Source organism: Parasteatoda tepidariorum, chromosome 6 (assembly GCF_982258835.1).
Source record: "Parasteatoda tepidariorum strain Cologne lab strain chromosome 6, Ptep-v5.0, whole genome shotgun sequence".
Lineage (NCBI taxonomy): Eukaryota > Metazoa > Arthropoda > Arachnida > Araneae > Theridiidae > Parasteatoda > Parasteatoda tepidariorum.
Window position 1 is genome coordinate 94,090,805 of NC_141760.1, and position 27,809 is coordinate 94,118,613.

Genomic DNA, 27,809 nt, shown 5'->3' on the forward strand with positions numbered 1-27,809 from the left:
AAATTTTTACTTAATGTGTTACATTTTATTTGATGTAAAATTTTTTTGAGTGCTCCTCATACTACTGTATTGATATATTTTGCTTTGGCTATATTGATACAACATTAGAAAGCACACCTTTTTGCGAATATAATCGTGTGAGTTTATGAAAAGATTATATATTTTTTTCCTTCCGGATTTTTATAAATTTTTTTAACTTTTTTCGGAATTTTTTATTATTATTTAAATTGTTATTTTCCTTTTTCCCTTTTTTGATTGTTCTTTAATTCTTCCATGTTTTTTCTACATTTTGAACTTATACTTACTTTTACATTATAACTTACATTGAATTAATTTTTTATACATTTTATTTTATTTTATTTTATTTTATAACCGTCGTTGAACAGCCGACCCAATTTCATGGGTTTACGACTACTAACGTTCAACTCCGTAGCCTTGTAATTTTGAACCAATCCAGAAGACAAGGAAACTCCTGGATCAGTACCCCCAGAGGTATTGATTTGTTGTGGGAACATGGAGGACTTTGAGACTCGACAGATTTAACGTGCATCAGTCACCATTTACTACACGGGTAGTCTTCGGCCGGTGGTGAGGATCGAACCCACGACCTCTTGGATATGGGCCCAGCGCCCTACCGACCAGGCTATCCCGGCCCGTGCATTGTACATTGTGCATTGAACTTACTTTTACATTACATACATATATTAAAAATCAATGACAAAAATCAAGTTAATAAGTGCACACATTAGAGATCGCAAATTAATACTTACCCAAGAAAAACTAAAAGTACAATCAAAATCTACCAAACTACTGTTGATCAAGACGGGACTAAAAACATCAAAACGTGTTTGGTTGCCATTGGAAACATGAGCTTGAGGCAATTCATATAATATCTTCATATCTTCATATATTTTATTTTTTTATAATATTTTTTTGTTAATGTTTTTGATAACTAGTTATAACTAGTGAAGTGTTACATTTATGTACCGTTTTTGTTCTGTCCACGCTTAAATAATGATTTACGATTCATAATGTGCATACACTTTTTTGAATTCGTTCTTGACAAGGACTCTAAAAACAAACATTAAGGGACTCCTCATGTTACCAAAAGAATACTCTCTTAGAAAAAATCAACGACGAACGGTTTCTATTTTATTGAACTTCTATTAAAAATGGAAATTTTTTTAGTTTTTTTTATGTTTATTTTTTCATCTCAAAAATTTTCATTTAAAAAATAAAAAAATAACTACATAAATAATAATTTTTCTCCAATAATTTATTGTTGGCTATCGTTTGATTCATGCTCTGTTACATATAACCTTTGCATGTCGCTCAGGAATTTTTTTTAAAGACTTCAATTAATCTGGTTTGTTTAAAAAAAATGTGCGTGGGTATCATTCCTGTTATTGAGTCTGAAAAATTCCTTCAACTTCATTGTCATCGATTGATAAAAAATAATAGTAATAAAAAAAACGAATGTTGAACAACGGAGAACATCATGAAAACGATTTACACAACGGAAAAAACAAAATGGCTACTTTTTCCTCGATTAGCAATTATCCACTTTACCAATAAATATAATGTCAATAAATATTTATTTTATGTTATAATGTGAGTAAAAGATACATTAAATTTGTATTCTCCCTTTTCACCGCCTTTTATTCGAGACAAAAAAAACTTAATAACGTTACACATATTTATTACATCAGTAAAGCTCATGAATTTTTCCTCATTTTATTCTAAAACTAACCAATCAGATATCTTCTTTCCCATGACATCATAAAGCCCACCATTCCTCATTTTTTTTCTTTATTGGAAGGGAATAAATGAAGTGAAGATCAAATTTGGCGAAAATTGATGATCGTCATGAGGCCCTCGCAAATATTTCCTCTAACTTTTTAATTAAATTATTTGATCGATAATCAGTTGTTAATGGTAGTTTAGGGTTCCATCAGAATTCTGGTAAAGTATTTAATGATCAGATTACGATAAATCAGATTTGCGATTTCGTTTTAATTTCAAAAAGTGCAAAAATATAGTTTGGTTTTAATCTTATAGAATATGTTGAAAAACTCACCATAATACCGATATTTCTAATTTTAAAAATAAATGTTAAGTGCACAAAGTGAGAAAGATGTCACCATTTTGATGCGAATAAATAGATTTTCACAAACTAGGTGAGAACTTTAAATGGACGATCTTAAATATGATTAATAAATTAGTTCTAGTTAATTTATTAGTTAGAGATACAAACATAAAATAAAAAACATACTCTTACTGAACTACATAAAAAACATACTCTTACTACTCTAAAAAATACACTCTAACTTTTTTTCAATAGACATTAATTTTTAGCCATCAAAATATGGGGTGTAACTGCAATCTGTAAAATATGGTCTCAAACGTTTCTGCAAAAAAACGGTCGAAAGTTTGTCTCATAATGCTAAATTCACTTTCTACGTATTATGACACATCTCGGAAAGTTTACGAATAGAAATTTTTTTCTCTTATTTCGTGAAAATCCCGTCATTGGATAAGTTATTCAGGGCGATATCTTTTTTATTTTGCTCATTGTACAAACCTTTTTAAATTCAATTGTTTTAAATAAAAAAAAATTTTTAAGCACTTTTGTTTCACATGAAAAAATAAATTGAATATTAAACACTCGCAATTTATATTTCAAAATGATAAAAGAAAATGTAAGTTCGAAATTCTTTTGCTTTATCAGGATTTTTTTTAAACATTTAAAATAAATGCATCAAGCACATTTAATTCAAAAAATATATTGTAAACACTTCTACTTTATATTTTTTAAAACAACAATTCTTTTGTTTTAAACATTTAATAATTTTAAAAAAAATTAAAAAATTAATGTGGAAACTACTAAGGAGCATTTAGAGAGTTTCCTCTCCACTATTGCACATAAAGAAGCATCGCGTTTTTTGACAAAAGTGCGGCAAATAGGCAACCTTTTTCATACCCTCTTATATAGCGCCCCGCTCTGGAACTGAGCTTAACTACTGATTGGACGGCGAGTTCATTGTTTTATTTTATTATATTGATTAGAATTTATGGAATTTTCTTGAATTGTTTGGTTATTTGTTTTATTTTTCTTTCATGAAATGCTTGGATGTTTGTTTTTTTAAGGAAGTCGACCTTGAAATAGTTTTTCGAAAGAACGTCGATTTTTTATTTGCAGTTACAGAAGATTCGATTTGATTTGAACTTTTTAAATTTCGTTTTCTTTTTCTTAAACTTATACGTATGTTGAATAAAATACATATTTATATGTTTGACAAGCACCATTATACCATTAATTTTTTTGATTTTAAAACTTTTTGAAGAATAAATATTGATCAGTGTTATTTCTTACAATTTTAACATAAATGTTTGGTGATAAAGCATTATTACCATTATACTCTGTTAATAATAGAATTAAACATTGAACAGAGTTAAAGGAAAATAAAAAATTAAAAAAAAATTAAAAATAACAGTAAGCATAAGAGCCGCATAACGTAGAACGTTTGACTCCCAATGAAGTAACCTAGGTTCGAATCCCAGTGGTTAATACGAATCCTGCTCCCGGTCGTGTCCATCGCAGTTCTGACGTAAAACATCCTCAATGGTAGACGGATCATGGGTTAGAATCTTCTTGTCGTTGGACTAACCGTGGGAGATTTTCCTCTCCATGTAACGCAAAGACTTGTTAGTTCCATCAAAAAAAGTCCCCCACAAAAGATAGTCTGTCTCAATGTTTTATCCAGGAGTACTCGGATGTGTTTCAAATTACAGGGCTATGGAGTTGAATATTGATAGTCGTGAACTTAGAATTGGATTGACTGTTCATCACCGGTTGAAAAAAAAAAATAGTACACAGGAACATGAAAGTTACAAGAGTAATAAATTGTTGATTGTTTACTGTTCAAATCTACATCATCAACTAACCGTTTCCTTTAAATGTAGCTATAAGAATCAATGTTACTAGGATAAAAATTAATTTTGAAAAGAAAAAAAGAAAGAATTGAAAGAAAAAACGTTGTAATGACGTTATTAACTTTATTCTTTCATGGTACAAACTTTTCTTTTACTGTGCTTTTTAACAAACTGTAAAGGAACACGGCAAAAGTAATTGCAAAATAAATAAATAAATACACAAAATAAAATAAAATAAAATAAATAAACAATAAATAACTAAATTAAATAATTAAATTAAATAAATACAATAAATGAATAAATTAAAAGAATAAATGAGAAACTCTTGTGTTTGAAACTTTGCATAACAATTTGATAAACTATTTAAAATAAGTCTACAAAATTTTAAATATTGTTTAATAATCAATTGTTTTTAAATATTGTTTAAACATCGAATATGTTTAAGTCATAAATAATAACTTGTATATGAAACATTTGCGATTTAATGCTGCTAAACACCTTCCCTCTTCAATTTCTTGATTTTGATTTCCGTAATAAAAACAATTATTTTTTAAAAGCAATCACTGCCTTACCATAGGAGATAACAATCAGAAAAGTGCTTTATAATTCGAATTTTATTTCCTCACAATTTAGTGTCTATAGCCTACGTTAACAAAACAAGCTTTATTTTCTAAAAAGGAAGAAAAATAAAAATAAAACTTAACAAATCGCATTTATATTTACTTATAAATGAGACTTTTTTGATCGATTGCTATAATCGCATGTTATATCTGGCGTAATTAATACTCGCCAAAGACAAAGACGAAAGGCCCACCGATTTTTCCCAGCACTTAGAGGTGAGGTCACAAGAGAAGTATAATGAGATAAAGGCTGGGCGATGCAGAAGTGGCTATTAGCTTGAAGTTGAGTATAAACGCAAATAGCATGAACCTTTGTTTTGATGCTGTAAGTTAGCTACCAGTGAAAAGGGTATTAATTTTCATTCTATCCTTATATACTGTAAGTACTTGTTGGAAAGAATCTTTTGAATTTTGTGGATTTTTCTTCTAAGTGAAAAAAAAATTCTTATTCAGTATCATTTAATTAACTGATGAGATTATATATTTTCAATAGTTCGAGTCTATCATGCTACGAAACATTTCAAATTGGCATTTTATTGATATTTTATCATATATTTGACATCTTAATTATCATTGTAATGGTTATTGTACATTGCGCAAACTATAAAAAAGCGAACACCCTGAATAACTTTTGACCTAAAATGATCGGATTTTAACGTTTTTAGTTTTAATCTTAATGGCTCGAGAGCTTTATTAATAAATTTGATAATTATTTTAGATCCGTCGTTGAACAGCCGACCCAATTTTGGGTTTACGTCTACTAATGTTCAACTCCGTTGCCTTGTAATTTTGAACCAGTCCAGAAGACAAGGACACTCCTGGATCAGAATCCGCAGAGGTATTGATTTGTTATGGGAACATGGAGGACTTTGCGACTCGACGGATTTAACGTGCATCAGTCACCATTTACTACACGGGGGGAGGGGGGGGTTGGCCGGCGAGGATCGAACCCACGAAATTGTCGACATGGGCAGAGTGCCGTACCAACTAGCCTATCCGGCCTTTTGATAATTATTTGATCAGAATAAATTTTAGCAGATAATATTTTAAGCAACAAGAAAAAAAAATCCTTGCCTTAATGTATATACTCTACTAGTGGGCTCTGTCCCTGTTCGCTGACGTTCTCCACCCCCCCCCCGAAGATTGCTATGCTATGCAATCTTATAAGGTTTACTTTGCAAACCAAGCTCACCTCGCACGCTACTAAATTAAGCTCGTTTGAAATGTGTTCTAGTGTAAAATCTAAGGAATTTAAATCAATTTAAACTTTTTTTTTAAAATTCCTATTTAAAAAATTAAAATTTTTAGTCAATAAGTTATCGAAATGAAAAAATTTAAATTGAAATAAATGTCTTGCAATAGAAAAACTTATAAAATTGAAACAATAATTATGTTTTTTAAAAAAAAATCACTATTAAAAATTCGCAAATTTGTTAAAGGCACATTTATAAATTTCAGAACTTGGAGCTATCACTGTAAAGCTGCCAAATGACCTAGCTATTAGGAAGTTATGTCTAAATAAATAACATGCAATAAAAAAAAACTTGTGGAAACTATTATTCCTTTAAGCAGCTATTAATTACTTTTTAAAAAAACGAAACCACTCGAATAATATTCATTATTCAATGAATAACAATAAAAATAAATAAAGTCATTATGATTGAACCTGCATAAGTATAATTCATAATATAGAACACTCTGTTGAAATGAACTATTTACTTTTAACTTTCTTTTCAATTCTTCCCAACTTTCAGTTTGTATCAGTTTTTCGTTGTCCACGCGAGAAAAGAATTTTCATTCAGAAATTTGTAAAAATGTACGTTTGCGCTTTGTTTACTACTGCTGACGCGCTTGATATTTTAATAATTCTTTGTTGCCAACGTGAAAAAGCAATATATAAATATGGAGGCTAATTACAACGTCTGATAATGAATGATACGTTTAACTTTGTTTAAATTTCTAATTTATTTGGAGTAATTAAATAGTAAAGTTACGTTTTTTTAAAGAATGAATCTCAGATCACTGCTATATTTTTGTTTCTTTGCCGCTAGATCAGTACTTTTTCCCATAGCAGGTGAAAAAGAGCAAGTGAAGCGATCTGAAAAGAACTGAGAAAACAGTTCCAAGATTTAATGAGTGATAAAAAGAAGAGAGCGTAGTCGTTAATGTAATTAGAATAAATCAAAGATGCAAAAACAGTGGTATTAAACAAGGCATAGAAAAATGTGAGCTAATTCAACTCAGATCACGAAAAGGAACTGTAACGAGTCTGTAAGGAAATGCGTCATCAGTTTCAGGGGTTGGCGAGCGCTAGTGAGTTGGGGGCGGAGACCCTAATGAATAAAAAGCTTTCTTTCACCTTTTCAGTAGCGTTCCCCTCACGACGAATAAAATATAAATAAAATAAAAAATGATTTCTTCTTTAATAAAAAGATGAATGAAATATTTGTAAAGAAATGATTTTTCATTTAATAAAAATTAATGATTATAATTTGATCTTTGATCTAAGTAAAATGGGCCTTATTTTGCAGCTAGCATGCATTTTATAGATTGAAAATACGAAAATTTTTGCTTTTCTTCATTGTAATTATGTTCTATTCTCTCTCTTTTTTTAGAAAAAAAAAATTCTTTCTAAAATTATTTGTTCGAACAGTTTCTTCTTTTGAACAAACTCTATAATTCCTCAATAAATGATCTCACTCCAATTATTAATTGATTTCATAAAGCAAAAATTCTGTCATTTATACCAGAGCTTAAGAAGCAATGAGACTGACAGATAAGAAATAACTTGAATAGAATGTTCGCTTCTGTCAACGGGATTCGATTATTGATAAAATGCTCTATTTTCTTCCTTAACTTAATTTTCTAAAGCAAATTACAACTTTTTGCGAATTATATTTATCCTCGAAAAATGATTTTACCTCATGATTTATTCCTAACAAAGTAGAAGAAATGATTTTCAGTTTGCATAGCACGTGATTAGTCTTATCTAAGTTATCGAACCTCGTTTTATTAAAAAGTTTAAAAAAATTACTACATTAAAATTTTTTTTCCGGTCTGCATAATAGTAGCAACCACTTAAACGTTCTTTTTCTTTGAGAAAGTTCTTCCGAACTTCTTTTTTCAAACAAATTCCCCTTTCAAATGAATCCCCACATCCCCGCGAGAAAAGTTCTCACCTCACAATATATTCCAAACGATTCCTTATTCCACAGGCGTCCGGAAACACCTCCCTACCATCCCTCGACATCTTCCAAAAGAAGTCCGAGAATCTCGGCTCGCGGGAGGAGTCAATCCTTCAATTGTTCTATAACCGTTCTCTTCCAAAATAATAAGGGTGTTCCGGTCCATTTGGGGTGGCCGAACAGCCACCGCTTCCTTTTTCCCTCTCCTCCCCCTCTATCTTGGTGGTCGCAGATGTCGAGCTATGCTTGAAGAAGCGCGAAAAAGTTCTCCACTAACACTCATCTATCGGACTCTGATGGTTGGAGTCGATTTATTTTGGTTATTTTTTTGTCGTCGCTGGTAGAGAACTATTCCGCACAAGCAATAAAAGCTGTGCTACAGATCGGTTGACCGTCTCGCTACGCTGCTGGTATTAGAAGATTAACTGTAAGTGCTTCTTATCATTTATTTACTTTAAGTTTTGTTACTAAAATATATATCAAGAAAACCAAATATAGCATCATTCATAAAATTATGAGACTATATTATAATATTTTTTTCATAGTTACAATTTAAAAATATTTTATAAATTTATTATGTTTTTTGTTGCTCAGTTATCCGGTATGTATATCTTTAAATACTTATGAAATACTTATTGCTTACTGATTTAATTTAAATACAGCTATATAAGGAAAATTTACTGCATTCTGGTGTGCGCTGTCCGTGCTATTTACCTTCGTTAAAAGATCTTAGACTATTACACTTCGTTAAAAGATAGTTCATAATAAAAATTGGTTTGTTCAAATAAAATATTAAAAAATTAAGAACAGCAGAAGTGATTTACATTACGTTAAAATGATGTTTATTCGAAAAATTAGTTACTAATAAATAGTTTGTTAAGTGGTTCGTTTAAAAATAAGTTTTAAAAAATTTAAAAGAGTACTAGAAGCTCTTACAATTTCTTAAATAATGTTTGTTATTAAATACTTAGTTGATGAAAATAGGTTAATTCAAATAAACAGTTAAAAATATCATAAGATAGGGATACAAGAAAAAAATAACAGAGCTTTTTTTGTAATTGAAAAAACTTAAAATTAATTTCAGCTAGTAATAGTGTATTATCATTAAAATAATCAAATTCATAGACCTACATAATTGGAGACATTTTATTTTATTTTATAACCGTAGTGGAACACCCTAGCCTTGTAATTTTTAACTCAATTCGGAAGACAAGGGAACTGCTGGATCAAGTATTGGGAAAAATTTGCATCCGTGGAGGACTTTTAATGGAACTAGCCCGCATTTGTGTTACACGGAGGGAAAAACCAAGAAAACCTCCCACGGTTAGTCTGACGGCAAGGAGACTCTAACCCATGACATGTCTACCAGTGGGGATATTTTACGTCAGCACTTTGGTCGGTGCGAGCCGGGTGCGGAATTCGTATCAACCAGTCATCACTGGGATTCGAAACCTGGTTCACCTCACTGGAAAGCGAACTCCCAATCCCCTGAGCAACCACGGCTTTATGGGAGATATTATTAATTATAATGAAATTATCATCTATTTAATAATATTTTTCTATATTTATTAAAAATATATGTAATAAATTTACGCTCATTATTTGTATCTTAATGAATTATGAAATTTGATACACTTTGTAAAAGTTTCTTAAAATGTTTAAAACCTTTTATTCGTTTCGAAATAGAAGAGGAAAAGAAAAGAAAGAATATAATCCGGTATTCGTTATTTCTATAAATAGTTATAATAATAGTTTTCAAACTTGCCCTTTATTTCGAATCAAAAGATTTATTTTTCAGAATCATGTTACAATGCGGTTTTTAATTACCTCAATTATTATTACAATTAATAAGCTAATGACTTTAAATTCTTTAAACCAAATAATTGTTGTTGTTGTCCTTCTCAGCAAATTTATAATTGAGTGATTTATAAAAGTTTTAACTAAATTTTTCATTTCATACTGTTTAAATTCTGTATTAAATTTCTTAAAACCAGAATTAAATTATTAAATTGTTTTACAATTTAGGAAGTAAAATGAATGAAAAACTGTAGAATTGAATATTTTTATTGCAATTAAAAATAGTTGATGAATGTGAATTTAATAAATATTTTGATTACAACTAAAATTTAAAAAGTCTTTATTAAAATTTTAAAAACCTTTTCTAAAATTTTAATATTTTTAAATATTTTTTTTATTTTTGTGCTATAAGTTTAAAATTTGGTGATTGAAAATACAATAATTATTTAATTACATAAGTGCGATATAAAATATATAAAAGACATGGTAATAATAAAATATTACATAATATTACGTACTTATGTAATAATAAAATATTTAAAATACATAAGTGAGTGATACCTAATATTGCATGTAAAACATTGGAGTACAAAATGTATACGATTCGTAATATTACATAATACATGCATCAAGAAGTACCATATTATCTCAACATATGGTTGTCAGCAAGAAAAAAAAAGTTGGAGAAGACATTGCAATTTCTAAATAAAATTTATTTTAAAATATACTTAATATTATAAAATGATTGAAAAAGTACATATCCGGTTTGTGCATCAAATAATTTTGCCCACGGAACAAAAAAGTGAACACCATGAATAACTTTTGATCTTATAATCGGATATTCGCGCATCAAGACACAATCTTAATGGTCCGAGGAGTTGGAAAATGGAGTAAATTGGGAGTTGATTGAAAAAACGAGAAAGAATATTCTTTTATCACATGTCGCTCAACAGACAGACACTATAAAATATTTGGAAGTTATAAAGAAAAATTTTCCGTATTCAGATGCCCCTGCTAATTTGAATTTTCTTAAATGTTATTTTTGGGGAAAATAATTTAAATCGTAAAAAATAAAATCTATTCTCTGGAAAAAAATCGAAAAATCTTTGAAGAAAAACCTGGCTGTTTTTATACGAAGAAGAAATTTAAAAATCTGTGATACAAAATACGACAGTTATGAAAATAAGATATTCATGAAGAAAAAAACAAACGAACAATTTTTTATGAAAAAGTTGGCTTTAAATTAGAAATTGAACTTTTGCAATCACCTGAAAGGGATAATAAATAAATAAAAAGTATAAGTTATTGAACAGTCGGTAATGTCCTTAACCTGTATTTTTAGAATCGTTGACAAAAATGAAATCAAAATTGGGGGTCGCAAATGACTTTTTAAGCAAAAAAAATTATATAATAGCTTATGCCGAAAAGGCTTTTTGATTGGTTGGCCTTTACCCCCTTCAACCCTAGCTCTGCTTGCCACGCCACTAAGTATCACAAAATAACATTTTCATTTGTTACAATGTTTTTTATGTGCATTTTTATAACTATATACATGTTGAAATACATTAATATATATTTTCATGAGCTATCTATTCGATATAAAGCTACATTCAGAAACAAATTCTCCACTGTAAAACAACAATCTATTACTGGTATAATGTTTGCTGCAAATCAAATTTTTCATCAGGTTAATATGTGTCTTCAGCAAATTATTTCATAAGGAATAAAACATTATTTGCAATGAAATTTAATAATGCAGTTTTAGGTTATTGAGGTTTGATTTTTTTCTTTTAAATTTAAAAAAAAACTAAGAATAATATTTTTTTTAAAAAAAATGTTTTTTAACCAATGAATAATTTTACATTTACATGATGGATTTAAAATATGGATTTAGGTTTTTATGAGTACGAATGGTCCTAATGTTATTTTTCTTTAAACTAAATTATTTTTTTTTCCTGCTACAGGTAATACTCCCTTTTTCAGGGGGTGTTTAAACAAAAAATGTGCCTCAACATATTAAGACTTTAGCACCCCTCTGGGGACCCAACTATGTTTACTTTTGTGATAAGAAATCTAAAAAATATTTCTTAAGAAAGATCGTTATATGATATCTTGTATTTAATTTTGTAAAAGTTCCTAGGTGAAAACTTTTATCTAAAATTTGTTATATGACGGTAATAATTTTAGTCTTGGTGTCGTGTGACCAGCTATTAAATAAAATTTTTCAAATGGTCCTAAGCATCTTTCCAAGAACCGTTCTTTTTTTTCTTTCTTTCTTCTCGACGCATTCTTTACTTCTCAACTGCCAAGTCATTCTTTTCACGGGGAAAATATTTCGGCTCCAAATAAAAGAAATTCAATTCTTTAACGTCTCGTTAAAATTCTTTCTGTAAATTAATGATTTTTTTTAAAACTCCTGATGCTAGAAATCAAATTTAATTAGAAAATTTCTTAATAATATATATACTAGGGGGCTAAGCCCCCAGCTCGCTGACGTTCCTCAACCCCGATGATTGCTTCACAATAATTGTGTTTCTTGGCATAAAACAGTTGAAAATATTTAACCAAAAATTATATGTACTAAAAAGAACACTTGTGCCACCACTTTTCACATCCAAATATTTCACTTATGATACTATTAAGATCTATAAGTGGACATAAAGTGACTTATGCTGGTGAGTATGACTTATGCTTATGACTTATCAATTTTATTCTGATGATAACCAAATCAATACGAAAACTAATGTGGGAAACTGGATGCAAATTTTTTGGCCAATAAAAATGTACCGATAATAGTGGAAAACTGCAACACCATCATTTGATTTTCATGTATAGTAAGATATTACTGTAAAGAAATCCAGCAATTCTGTCAAAGGTGTGGTGTTGCTGATGAGTTACAACATTTATTTATGTGGATTTATTTATCCAGGGGTCTGTCCAGACATTTTGTAAAAGGTCCGTTTTTGTAAAATTGTGAAAAAATTACTCGTAATTTTTGTATATAAAACAAACGTTAAGTCACATTCTTTCAACCAGGGCCCTGCTTTTGTGAATTTGTGCAAATAGGGTCCTGTTATTGAAAAACCTTTTTCAAGGAGTTTTTAAATTGTAAATAGATACAAGTTTATGCTCAACACTGTAAAATTATAATAAAAAAAAATTTAAATTTTCAAAAATAAATAGCGATTGCTGCTACTAAATTAGAGATGCAACACACAAATATTTGGTATTTAGCCTACATTGCTGAACGCAGAATATTCATTGCGGACTAATAAAAGCAGAAGCGTTTGCTGAAGACAAAACTTAGTTCGTTTACACCTGTCTTTCTTTTTTTCCACCCCCCTGGGAAGGGTTTTTTCCATTAACAAAACAATAATAAAGATAAACAACTTTGTGAAGGGTCTGATTAAAAGATAAATTATTTAGTGAAGGGTCCGTTTTTAAGTTAAAATATTTTGTGAAGGGTCCATTTTTTTGAGAAAAGATATTTTGTGAAGGGTCCGTTAACGGACCCTAATTTCTTTTAAACAAACCCCTGTTATCATATTACATTCTCGTATTTTATAATATTTATGCTTTAATTTTCGTCGGCAGCTTATGCGCTTGTTTATTAAAGTTTAATGGTTTTATTGTAAAAGTTTTTTTTTATTTATTTTAATTTTTGATTAAATAATTAATTTAATTTTTAAAAAATTATTTAATTAGGATGCAGATTTAGACTGCTTCAGAGGGACATGTAAAATTATTACTTCAAAAATATTTCCTATTAAGCCTAAGTGAATTAGCCCTTTTGTAAATTGTTAATCTATACAGGAATTAGTAGATGTATGAGGGATTTTGGGCTATATACTGCTTAACCATTCTTTTTCCAAAGTTCACAATTTTACATCAAAATTGCAGTCAATAATTTTTCTCTTTTTTTGTTATTTCTAAGTATTGTTTACAGATAAGTATATTTAGAGTTTCCAGGATTTCTATAAAATCCAATACACAGAAATATCTTTTTGTCTTCATTGAAATCGGGGTATTTATCAACAAAAATGCTCTCTTACGCAACTTAGAATGCGGCTTATCATTTTATTGCTCCAAAAGCTTTCACCATGCTTATGCGTTATTTTTTTTAAAATCTAAATTTCCTTTTCCGAATCTTTTAAGCTTTTCTCGAAGGAACATAGCGTATACTTCAGGCTAATGGCTAAAGAAAAAATTATTTTTTACCTAAAGGGCCTCTTAGTTCAAAAAGCCCTACCCATAACCCAGAATTTCATAACTATACAAAATCATATTCTTTTTTTATGCCTGTAATAAAATAGACTTTTATTAATAACACTTATCTACAAAAAAACTGTTCTAAATTTTTAGATAATAGATGCTTTAATTTTGTGTAATTACATCATCTTTACAAAGAAGAACCAATCAATAACATAACGCTATTATAATTTTCTAAAGTGTATTCATAGTATTGATCGAATTTAATACCACCATGCTCTAGGAATTAAAATTTTATTCCTTTATTTTGATCAACGGTTTGTTTATTCTAGATCTCAATTTCTATAAATAAAATGTTTTACAAAAATATTCTAAAAAAATAAAAGTTGAAATAAATAAATAAATAATAGATTGATGGATACATAGAATAATTGTATGAACGAATCATAACACCAAATAAGTGCCGTAGTTCCTAGTAAATTCTGTTAGTACTTTCATTGCTCACCAGTCTTATCAATAATATAGTTTGATTAATCGATTCCTTGAATATTCTATACCCTAGTTGGTAACCCTAATGAAAAATAATTGTTTGTTGCTCTGAACATATTATTCTTTGTTAAAGGCCAATTATTCTAATGGCCGTTTGTTTACATGCAAAAGCAAGAATATGTGGTGGTATAATTCGAATTGACTTAATGATTTACGAACTAAGTTTTTGGCGTTCGAACTAAAAAAATTGCAATTATGACAACTTGTAGACGACAAACTTCAGGAATTAATGATGTATTCTCACGAACTTTCGACTACTTATTTTCTTGTTGAAATAATATATTATAATCATAAATAATTATTTTATTTCCAATTATTTTCATGCTAATTGAAAGAAATGATCGATTTTTATCTTTTATTCGTTCTGATTCGCGTTTGTAACTTCATTATAAATATATTTTACAAAACTCATTTGCAAAGTAAAAAAACACAGTTTGAATTATACCAGCGTTTATTATGTGTATGTCTTGTTGTAAAGAACAAATTATTAGTAACTTTAAAAAGGACAAATTTTTTAAAAGTTTTTTAAAAGAATATTAAATTTTTAAGTAATCAATTTTTCTAGTTATTATTAGTTCCAAATTCGAAGGATTCATTTCTAAAGACCAACATTATATTATATTTTAGCTTGAAATATCATTTAATTTGTTACTACATATGAAATTTTTGATGTTTTCAAAAAGAAAAAAAAACCCGTTTACACTTTTCTGGGACGTTTAACATACAAAAAGGACAAATTTTTTAAAAGAATATTAAATTTTATAGTAATTAATTTTTCTAGTTATTATTAGTTCTAAATTCGAAGGATTAATTTTTAAAGATCAGCATTATATTATATTTTTGCTTAAAATATCATTTAATTTGTTACTATATAGAAAATTTTTGATGTTTTCAAAAAAGAAAAAAAAAAAAAAGAAAGAAAAAAAAAACGTTTGCACCGAATTCACTTTACTACGGAAAAATAAAATTTTATTTTTCAGCGTGATATGCAGTGCAATTAGTTATTAAACAGGTTTCTATTACAAATTTTAACATTCTTCCAAGATGGCGACCAAAAACGACATTTTGAACACTGACATTGTTTTAGATTTTTAGTAAATCAAAAAGATACTAAAAATGCACTAAAAAATTCAATCTAGTCTTTGTAAAAATTAAATTCCATGCAAAACACTATTTCCCAGAAACTATCTGTAGAATAACTAGATTCTGCACTTCAGTGCTAACATGCACATTAATAAATGGAACCCTTAGAAGCATTTTTTTTCAACTGAAAAAACTCACGTCCTTTAAAACAGTTTACAAAGATCCCATTTCGAACGTAACCGAAAAAAACCGACTACCATCATTTCATTCATAAAAAAGCAACAGTAGCCACGATAGCCTTCTTCGAAGTAGTACAATCAAACCAGCCACCTAAATTATCTTGTTTTACGTCAAGGAGAGTAATCTTATAATTGATCTCATCTACATCACAATGAAAGCATTTCAAGATCAAAGAATTTGATGAAGCTTTCATCTGTTTTACGACGACTTGTATTTATTGATCTTTGTGTTGCTTGTACAAAAGGTTCGCTCCTTGTAAATCAGGACTTAAGGAAGTGTTTTCATTTATTGCTCTTTATTGAATTATAGTTAAGTCAGTAAAATTCTTTAATCACATGAGACGCCGCCGGATATAAATATGTTTGATGGATCATTCAAGCGGAGCTGGATACTAATTTTATTCAAAGGAGCTCAAATTTTTTTACTATGGGTATTGTTTGATTTTTATCTCTAACGAGAAAACATGCTTGACACTGTGTATAAATGATAGTGTATATTCACGTATATACTTAGTTTTACTTGCATACTTAGTTTTATTACAAACTAGTGCTGGCTGAAATCGGAATTTTATATCGGATATATTTTAAGGAAATATCAATATTTTACGATATATCTTGAAATTTTTTCCCAGTTTGTTGATTTTTTTATTTTTGTTTTATAATTGTCATTGAACAGCCGACCCAATTTTGGGTTTACGACTACTTATGTTCAACTCCGTAGCCTTGTAATTTTGAACCAATCCAGAAGACAAGGAAACTCCTTGATCAGTACCCCCAAAGGTATGATTTGTTATGGGAACATGGAGGACTTTGTGACTCGACAGATTTAACGTGCATTAGTTACCATTTACTACACCGGGAGTCTTTGGCCGGAGAAAATCGAATCCACGACCTCTCGGACATGGGCCCAGTGCCCTACCAACCAGGCCCAGCTTGTTTATTTTATAGAATTTATACATCAATCAGTAGTTTTGTTACTCATGAGTCATCAACAAGCACAGATAGTATTTGCACTCGATATTGATCGCAGTCGATAATGATCTCAATGTTATTTTATTTGATAATTGTCGTTTTTGATAATACTCGCCACATTATCATTTTCGATATTTATCGTTCTCGATAATGACATTGATTTAGCTTATAGTTATATCGTATATTTGATGTTCATTGTAAGACATGGCTTTCACATTATATAGTGAGAGTGTTTTTTAAAATATACCCTTTAAATAATATTCGTATATCTCAATATTTCACCCAGATCTACTATAAATCATATATCTATTGTATTATATATCATATCATATATATATTATATCATATATCTATTGTATAGTAATCAATTGTGTTGATCACGCCCAATTAAATACTCATAATTACAAAAATATTTATTTCAAATTTTCAGCAGGTTTCATAAAATTTTATTACATTTCTTTTGTGATTGAAACTTTTTTTAAAATCAAAATAATGAATCTGATGCCTCCAATATAGGACCTAATAAATAAATTTATTTATTGTTAAATTAATGAAGGAAATTTTTACCCAAGTGCAATATGTCTTAGAAGGATTCGTATTCATTGATCCCTGTTGTTGATACAAAATAGTTATTCGTTGCAATTCAGGGTTTTAGCCCTTTGATACACCGTGTTCCTTTCATGTCTTTTTTATAACGCTCTAATTACGAGTAAAAATATATTCTGGTGTTTTTTGTTAAAAAAACAGTCTGATAGTTACTAACAAAATCTGTTCGATTATAGGAATTTATTTGTATTAAAATATAAAATTCAAAAAAAGTAGTTTCAAAGTTGTTTTTATTCATAATCAAATATTTATCAATAATTGATTCAGTGATATAATAATTGATTCTTAGATTTAAATAACTGCCGACCAGCCTATGTAGGGGGCAGGGAACTGTCCTTGCATCAGAAAGGTTCTGGGTTCGAATTCCGGGCAAGGCATGAATGTTCCTTTCTCTCTATCTGTGTTCTATGTCCTTTCTCCTTTGTGTGTGAATGTGACCCGCACTATAAACGGGTTTGTGGTAGTGTGATGTGGGCGACACTGCTCCGCCACAGGTGCCCACTGGATAACGACAAGAGAGTTAGCAGTTCTGGCACTTTCTGTGGTCAATGGACAATAGTTCCAAGTGCCCGCCATTAAAAAAAAGAATAGAAAAGAAAAAAGAAGATTTAAATAACTGCAAATAAGTGCAAATTTGAAAAAAATTATTATTTGAAAGTGAGCCGTGTTTGGAAGATTTTACTTTCATGCAAAAAAAGTCACTGCTGTTTTAGGCTGTATTTCATAACTAAAAATTAATCAAAGGCTAAATACACTTTTAAACTTATTTTGACCTAAATTAGTACAAAATAATGAAAAAAGTATGAAAAAATATGTTTAATAAAATTTCTGCATCAAATGATTAAGATGGGTTTTTATCAACTTCTTTTTATTGAATTATAATTCAATCAGTAATAGCTCAATCAGTGTAATCAGTTTAAAGTACGAAAAATGACACCGGATATAAATGTGTTTGATGGATCATTTATTTAGAGTTGGATTCTAATTCTATTTAAGGAGATCCTATTTTTGGCTCCATTGTTTGATTTTATCGAACAATTTCAGTGCTTTAAGAGAACATCAGCGATGATCAAATATCTCTAGAGATACGGATTAAAAATTTTAAAATGAAAGTAAGAATTAATTTTTAAAGAATTAACAAAACTTTACCATCACTACTAGTTCGGGATTGTTTTTATATGACAGGTTTTTTCAAAATATCAAATATGTCTATTTTTGTTTTTTTCTCTCCCTTTTTTCAGCTTCATGTATTTTCGATTTTAGCTCCATGTAAAAAACCAAAATACAAAAACTTCAATTGAAGTCCTTTTTTTCTGGAGAACCCGAATTTTCAACTAAAATAATGAAGGTTTAGACTTAAGATTTTGAAGGCGAACCCCACCCTAAAGGGTGAGGTAAGATTGGAATTGAATTTGTTTTGTTTAATGCATCGTTTGAAAATTTTTCACACTTTAATTTGATCCAGGGTTTCCGCTACGGTAGCTTTTTTCGCAAAATGCGAAAAGACCCCTCAAAAATGCTAAAATTCAACAAAGCATTTTTGCATTTTTGCTAAAGGATTTTACTAAATTCCATTAAAAAAAAGCTTCCGCGAAATTACTGATAGATTGGGAGATTTGGATAAAATCGAAATGTTCAATATATTTATACCTAGCAGGATGCCCCATAGTTCGGAAGAATTACAGCATTATGGTGTAAAGGAAATCCGTTGCATTTTCAATTTGTTTTCGGAATCTCCCAGAAAAGATTTTCAGTTTACAGAAACTGAATTACTTTGTGAATGGGGATTATTTAAACACATCTTAATGCAACGATGTAAAAACATGTCATTTAATGAATTACTTTTATTTTTATATACCAATGATGTGTCTGAACAGTACCCATTAATAACTTCTGTTATAGAGTATTGTGCAACAATACCAATGCACACTGTTGACTGTGAAAGGGGCTTTAGCTGCCTTAATTTGATTAAAACTAATATTCGAAACAGGTTGTTAATCAACCATGTAAACAATTTGTTAATGATTAATATTGAGGGCCCTGAAAGTGCATCTAACTTTCAAGAAGCATTTGTAAAATGGGCAAACATGAAAGAAAGGAAGATTGTTAATTATAAACCAAAATGTTTTGATAAATAATAAATGTGTTTTTTTTTGTTATAGGTATTCTTTTTGATATTGTACATTAAGCTATTCTTTGTCAGATAACTTACAGTACTTGTTTGATATAAAGTAATTTTATAAGCCTAATGGCGTTTTAGCATTTTGCTAAAACTTTTTTTCAGATTTTAGCTTTTTTGCTAATGAATGTTTAGACTCAGCTTAAACCCTGATTTGATCTGAAGCGTTTTTCTCGAGTTATTTAGTCGATACTGCATAATTTTTTTTTTTAAAAAAATAATAAATTTTAAGTGAAAGATTTTTAAACAAATTTTGTATGATTATTGTACTATTGTATCGCAGAAAACAAGCCTTCCAATGGAATAAATGAAATTTTAAAAAAATTCAGATTTGTTCATTGTAATGCCTTCATTATTGGATCTTATTATTGAGGAATTAAAATAATTTTAAAAAAAAACGAAAAAGGAGTTTGACGAATATTTGGAACAAAAATAATACCTGTTAAAATAATATTATGTACTTAAAATAAATATAAAGAAAGGGGGGATATTAAGTAAGACTTTCTTAGCTGCAATTTGATAACCAACAGAGTAACGGAGGATTCCTACTAAAAAAGCTTTCAAGTTCGGCAATTTTTTTTAAAAATTTTCTTAAAAAACAAAAATGATGTTGAGAATCCACATAGATCTTGACATATTTTAGAAGTATCATTTAGACCACTGATAAAAATTGTTTTGTTTGGTGTGCATTATGGTCTGGTGGTATAATTGGGTCATATTTGTTTGAAAATGCTGCTGTAAGAGTGAATCTGTAAGTTTGAATGGTAAGTTTGATTGTAAGTTTGAATGGTGTTCGATATCGAGAAATGTTAGTTTTTTTGCCCTGTACTGAATGATATCGATCAAGAGGATACATGGTTTTAACATCTTTTTGCTGATGAAATAATTGCTTTATTGAGACAAATATTTCGCGGAAGAATTATTGTACGAATTGTTTACTTGGCCGCCAAGATCGTGCGATCTAACACTGTTGGACATTTTTCTTTGGTGTTACGTGAAAAGCCAGGTTTATAAAAACAATCCATTATCGATTCCATGATAACATTATTCGTTGTTGATGAAATAGGGACACAATTATGTTAAAATGTCATACAAAATTTTAGCAGCAACAGGTGGTCGTTTGTCGTATATAATAAATTGCATAACTGATACTTCAATTATCAATAAAAACTTTTTTTTAAATCTATGTAAATTGTTTGTTTCATTGAATGTTTAAAAAATCTGTCTAATTCTGTCGAAAATAATAACGGTGTCGCAGTTTTCCATTGTTGTCAGGGCATTTTAATTAGCCGAAAAGTCACGTGGTAGGATACAGTTTTTCCACATTGATTTTCATATATTTTTGGTTGTCTCAGAAAATGAATATATGTCATATAAGGTTTTTTTCTTCCTGTAAAATATTTTTGTATCCCAAATTTAAAGATATTTACCTGTAATATTTATTTTTCGTATTTTACTCTGCTATTATAACGTTTTTAATTTAATTAAATTACTCTCTTAGAAATAAAAGATTTTTTCTTTATTATAAGGTAATTCTATAATAAAACCTAATTCTATAATATAACCTAATTCCATAATCTAACCTAATTCTATAATTTAACCTAATTACGTTACATTTTAAGATATACTTATTTGAATCGGTATCAAAACTTACTAAACGTTTTACAATTGTTAATTTTTTTAGTGTAAATTACGTTACATTGCTATTATAAATTACAGTTAAAGAGATTATTTAAGTGATTTACAACTTAACCATTACCTTCATGCACAATGTGGGGTCTGCACAAATCGTACTTAATAAAAATCAGCCTGATAAAATAACTGTTGCGAACTCATTATATTTCTTATAACAGTATACCTTTAATTTTAAATGTTATTTTGAAAGAAAGAATGATTACTAAGCAAAATTACTTATGCTCACTTAAAAGTTCTTAATAGAATCATAAGGGAGTAAATAGAAACATACGAAATCTTTCATACTATTTACCAAGAAAATGTGATTCAAAATAAATATTTAAATTGAAGAAAAGAATGTTGGAAGTGAGAAGTGAGGCACAAGCGTAAGCAAACAGAATTTTTTAAAATATTTTTTTAAAATTTTATTTATGAAAGTGCTTACATTTTAAGTCATTTTAAGTGGGAATAATTTTATACTTACATATTATTATTATTTTACATTATTATTTTACATTTTATTACCGTCGTTGAACAGCCGATCCAATTTTATTGGTTTACGACTGCTAATGTTCAACTCCGTAGCCTTGCAATTTTGAACGCAATCCAGAAGACAAGGGAACTCCTGGATCGAGTATTGGGAGAAATTTGCTTTTGTTAAGGACTTTTTGATGGAGCTAACCCGCATTTGCGTTATATGGAGAGGGACACCACGCCAACCTCCCACGGTTAGCCTGACGGCAAGGGACTCTAACCCATGATCCGTCTACCACTGAGGATATTTCACGTCAGCACTGTGGTCGGTGCAAGCCGGATGCGGAATTCGTATCGACTGGGATTCGAACCCGGTTTGCCTGATTGGAAGACGAATGCTCTATCCCCTGAGCCATCGCGGCTCAAGTGTGAATTATTTAATATTTTTTAGAAAAAGAAACTGTTTTATTCTATGAAACAGCAATTATTGCGAAGGTGATGAGGGGAAGCTAACAGGGAGCTTAGCCTCCGAGTATAAAATAGTTTATTTTATTATTAACATTGCTTTCAAAATTAAATTTCAGAAATAAAAATGTTTTTATTCCATATGCAAAATAAATAAAAAAGCCAATTAAAGAAGAAAAAAATCTCAGGAAAGGTCATTTTAAAATGCAAATAAATCTATACAATTCTTAAAGTTTCTAATTTTGAAAGATCTTTAAAAATTCCAAACTTGACCTATTATAATAGTTTTTTGTCCTTCATTGTTGAAACCCATGCAAATTGTCCCACATTTTTTTTCAGACCTCCCGGAAGTATTTGTTCGAAGTCATTAGTCTTTTTCGCAAGAGTGATAATGAGAAGATTAAAGATAAGATTAGAATTCTTCTATTTACGTTAGGTCAGTTTTGAAAATAGTAGAGAAATGCAAATGACATTAAGCTGATAAGATATTTTTTTCTCACTCATAAGTTGTTGCATGTATAACAATACAAGTTGAAAAATTATTCCTATAAACGTTTGAACTCTTATTTAGCATATTTAAAATGAAAAATATTTTAATAATAATTAAAATTAAAAAAAAAAATATTTTTTTTAAAAATTTTTTTACCTTTAATTTTCCTGAACGTTTGAAACGAATCAGACTGTTTAAAAGTTATATACAAATGAGTTGTATTTAGTACGGAATAGACTTGAAAAGTTGAATTCTCAGTTAGTAAATAGTGGCCCCTAGATCCTTATTACTTTGTAGCCACTTTTTCTCAAACCTAATAAGTCGATGACCGATATTGATAAATCCTTTTCATTTAATAGCCTTTTTTTTTTTCAAATTTTTTTGTTGTTGCTTGGATTAAGTTATATTTTGCTTTTAAAAAAATTCATATTTATGTATACATTACAGCTTTGAAATATGTAAAATGTTAAAGAGCACTTCTTCATCATGAATCTTTTTATCAAAAATTGATGGATTCTGAAGGATCAAAATTGTGAATCGAGACATTAAACAATGAAAATTCTGTTTTTCAGAGTCATTCTGGACTAATGTACTTCCTTTATCATTAAAGAATTTTTTTTTTTTTAAAGGGAAAAAATGACCTCTAATTATTTAAGTCGTCACTTTTTTTGTTGACTCGCCAAGTCGTGAGCGGCTAGTGGTTATTTTCAGGTTTAGAATTGGACAACCTTTTGTAAATCCTTTTTAAGGAAAAGAGAGTTTTCATAACCTCAAGATAAATGAAGCATATGAAATTTTCTTTTAAATTAACCATTAAGTTCATTAATATTAGAGGGGTTTGAGAATCGAACCCAGGACCTCTGGCACGGGAGCTCGACGCGCTACCACTCAGCCACTGGGCGTCGTTTGAGGTTTTAGAAAACTAAAATAATTTTTGATTTACCGTTCAACTATTTCGCAGATTTTCGAAAATTCTACTCCATTTTTGAGGAAACAAATTGATGTCATTTAAAAAAATTTAAATCCTCAATATATGTTTGGAACAGTTTTTTTTTTTTTTTGTAATGTGATAATATTTTTGTTCTATATAGATATTTTTTGATCTGAAACTTTTGTTTGTAAGTAACGCTTCACCATGAAGTTGTATGTAATTTCTGGTCAAATATGATTCGTAGCTATATTATTACTTGATTTCAGAATTTTATCTTCTTGTTTTATTCATTTTCAAATCAGCACTTTATTTTAGTTTCTTACTAAACATAGTATGCTTGCGACTTATATATTTATTTCTTCTTTTATATATATTTTAGCTGCCCTTCACGTAAGCTATGTGAATATTATCAGTGACGTGAAAAGCAATATCGATGCACTATGACAAGAACAAGAACTCCCACATCTGCACAAGATTCTCAAACTAATAAAAAAAAGACTTGCTGCTTTGGCAAAAAAATCTGCACCTATTCTTGCAAAGTATGGTGCATGGTCATTGTGTGTGCTCTGCTACTTGCTGCAGCCGCTGTCCTGCTGTACTTTTTGCTCACCAAAAAACCAATTCTTCCAGAACGTGTCTTGGCACTTTCCAAAATAACAGATTGGCGACCACTCTGTCCGATAGAACTTTCGATGCCAAAAGAACGTTTTGATTGCTATCCTGAAGATTCAAAGGTAGATCAAGAAAACTGTGAATCAAGGGGATGCTGCTATTTAGGATTATCAAATTCAGACTCGTATTCCAATCATTCGGATACGGAGAGTGCTCCGATATGTGTTTATCCAAAGAACTATGGGTACATCTCTTCTGGTAAAGTTGAATCAACATTTAGTGGATTTGAAATACCTTTATATAGATTACCTAGCCCATCCAGATTTGGCGACGATCTGCAGTTGATTCACATGAAAGTTGAAATGCAAACTAAATATAGACTTCGAATTAAGGTAAGTACTGATTTTGTGTTATTTTAAAAAAATAATGTTGTTATTCAAGAATTATGTTTTCATCTTTATTTAAACGCGAGATGATAAACTTAAGTTACTTCCTAGTTTTGATATTTAAATGGTGCAAAAAATCCTCCTTCTTCATCCTATTTTATTTAATTTTTTTTTCTACTTTAAAATGTTGTATTTCAAAAAATTAAGAATGCATGAAACTTGAATACATAAATTTTAAATGCTATACTTTTACGATTATGTTATAAAATGCTATTCAGATTTTGATTTGCAGTTTTTGAAATACGTAAACAACAATTCAAGTATAACTTAATTTTTTTTAAATGCCAATTGCAAAAAATTTGACTATGTGCATTTTTATTTGAGATAGATAAAAAAAACCAATAAGATTTAAGCATAATATTTTAAATCGAAAATTAAAAATATCAAATTTTAATTTTTTTTTTTTTTTTTACTTGTTTCGTGGGAAATCAAAAGATTTCCTTTAATTTTCAAAAATGTAACCTTAACTCTCTTTAATGATAAACATTGACTTCCAAACAACTCAAAATACTATAATGTTCACAAAATAACTGTAACGTTTAGAAAAAATTATTCAAAAGTAAGTTGTTGTTGCCAGAAATTCTGTTGCTGATTTTTCACTGTTAAATCTGTTGATTCAAAAACTGTTGATTCAAAAACAAGATAATAATTTTATTTTTACTGTTTACAATTGAGAATATTATACTTAGAATTATTGATTTTAAGAAAACGCAATAAATTAAGAAAAAAAATTGCCTCTAACTTCCTTGTAAATTATTTGACAAGTTAAAAAAGCAACCTGAAGCTGAACCTCATAATTATTTTCTACTCCTCGCCTCCAATAACATAAAAAATATGTTTTTAAAAGGACATAAATAATGCTCATCGTTTAAGATTGCTTTCAGTTGAACAGGAAAATTGCTCCAGTTTTTATAGCTTAATGCAGATCCGTACCATAATCACCTTATGCCCTCAATTTTCGAATAAAACAAATGAGATATATCCTTTCCTTTTCCAGCTCGCATTTACTTCAAAACTACCCAAAACTCTCCTATTTAACGAGGTGCACGCCAATTGACTTTCATCTATTTAATCTTGATCTATTATGGCAATGAACATCAATTGCGCAAGCTCCTTGCTCAAAGAAAGAAGCGCAGATGTTTCATTATCCTTATTATGTCGCATCATCTGCCATACTTTGAACTGCATGGCTTTTGCAAATTTGAGGCTGTTTGTTGATGCCGCTTGTTGTGTTCTTTTAATGCTAGGATGAGTTTTGAATATAATAGCTGATCAATAAAATTTTCCGTTTATTCTTACTTTCTGATAGTATTGTGAAATATAAAATAAATAAATAATTGATCAATTGTTTTTCGGATTTAGAACGCTTACTTGGTAGCCATTCCTTTGATAACACTACGCCAAGATTTTTCCCATTTATGTAAAACAGAGTAATCCAACCTGTTTCTCTTTATGCCTATAATAGTAGGCTATTCAGATTTTAGGGATTGGCAGTGTAAGCTATGTTTGATACGGCAGCATCGCTGGAAATTTTTCTGTCTCATTTCTTATCTGCGTTATGCATTGTCTTATATTAAATTTTCTGCAGACGAAAATTAATTACTGTTTATTACAAATTTTACACTAAAAAATTAGGAATACTTATCAGTTATTAAGTTTTATATTCTTAGAAGATATTATGTTATTTTAGGATATAGGGATATTACAAGATGAAAAAACTTCATTCACTTCAACAATATACAGGTTAGAAATAAAAGTCAACATGTTTCAACCGCTTTAAAATAGACGAAAATTTTCAAAACTTGCCAGATGTGAATAAGAAGAAACAAAAGTGGTTTCAAATAAAAAACGTGAAGTTGCCAGCTTTAAATGGAAAATATTGGTGAGACATATAACTAGAAAAAAATCTCAGTAGCCGTGAGAAAATAATAATAATTATAATAAACCGAACAGGAAAAACCACTGTGGCCGAGAGGGGCGAATTAAGGTAAAATGCATTTCCACGCGGTATGGATAGGTTGTGAGGAATTAATGTTCATTTTTTTTTCTTCATGTTTATTTTTATTCTCTCGGTTACTGAGGTTTTTTCTAGTTTTGTTTCTCACCTTTATTTTCCATTTTACGTTCGCAACTTCGGGTTTTATACTTCAAATCACTTATGTTTCTTCTCATTCACGTCTGGCAAATCTTGAAAATAGGCGCCTATTTTTGAGCGCTTGAAACATGCCGAAAGTTATTTCCAATTTGAGTATTTTTGAAATTTTTATTCAAATAATGAAGTTTGAATAAAATTTTTAATCAAGTAATGTCTTACGGTTTCAGCTTCTTAAGATTATTTTTTTAATAATAAGGATAATTCTTTTATTATTTTTTAATTTTTTTTTATATACTTTGATAAATAGAAGGTAAGGGCCTTATGATCATCGTAAAATAATTTTCATAGTTGTTTTTTTAGAAGATATTTCCTTTATAAAATTAATTAATAAATAGTACAATGAAGAAATATTAATGTTGACATTACTTAGTTATTTATAAGCTATTGTTTTCCTAGTTTTGATAGTTATGCAGAAATTACATTCCAGTATTTAAATGACTGGATTCTATATCGATAAATTTAGGTTCCTAGATTTTATTCTTTTAGGCATAATAATTACTTTTCGATTATTCTAATTGTTTATTGTTACACCAAGTTAATATATATGTGTCATAAAAATGTCATTTTGCATCTTAAGAAAAGTTTCTTTTTATTTTAATGAAAGGAAAAATTATATTTGAAAAAAATTTATCTAAAACGATTGTGTTTTTTGTGATTGGAAACAGATTTAGAGCTTCGAGAAAATCAATAAATTGTAATATTGTTGCTATAATAAAATATAAAGTCCTATGAGCTCTGTCATAAGTTGAAGTGAAAATGCGTTGACCTTTATAGTAATATGAAATAAAAATTTTAAAAACGTTGTTTTTAGGTAGACTAAAACGTGAAAATAATTTTATTTTTGTCGAATCTAATACATGAGGTGCATAATTTTCCAAAAGCGTAAACAGAATTTTCTCTAGTGTTAGAAGAATTACGAAATTAATTCGCCTTTTATTTATAATTTTGAGTCTAACAAAAATAAAATTATTATTTACCTTTTTTTGCTAGCTTTAAAATTAAATTCAAAAAGTTTTCTTTTCTTTTTAGTTAGTTAAAATGTATATGCATAAAAGCGATCACCGGTGTCCCACCTACGCCAAACGGTTAATCTATGGGAAAAATTAGGGACAGAAAAATAATTATTTGTCAAATATTTATTTATTTCACCAAAAATGAATAAAAATGTCAAGTTTTTGTTGCATGCAATT

The 27,809-nt window shown here is 29.0% G+C and overlaps 1 protein-coding gene across 3 annotated transcripts in view; it reads left to right on the forward strand.

The window, feature by feature from the left end:
* The window catches only part of LOC107457360 (sucrase-isomaltase, intestinal), a 69,504-nt gene that overhangs the window by 3,595 nt on the left and 38,100 nt on the right, over positions 1-27,809 (forward strand). Inside the window, exons 1-2 of one of the 3 annotated variants that reach the window (XM_087166194.1) lie at positions 7,863-8,165; positions 23,786-24,410. In XM_087166194.1, coding sequence (XP_087022320.1) covers positions 23,847-24,410 — 564 coding nt within the window. In that variant the 5' untranslated portion in view covers positions 7,863-8,165; positions 23,786-23,846. Of the gene's footprint in view, positions 1-7,862; positions 8,166-15,737; positions 16,047-23,785; positions 24,411-27,809 lie in introns of those variants that run through there. The other 2 variants (XM_087166195.1, XM_087166196.1) reach the window with 2 other exon arrangements.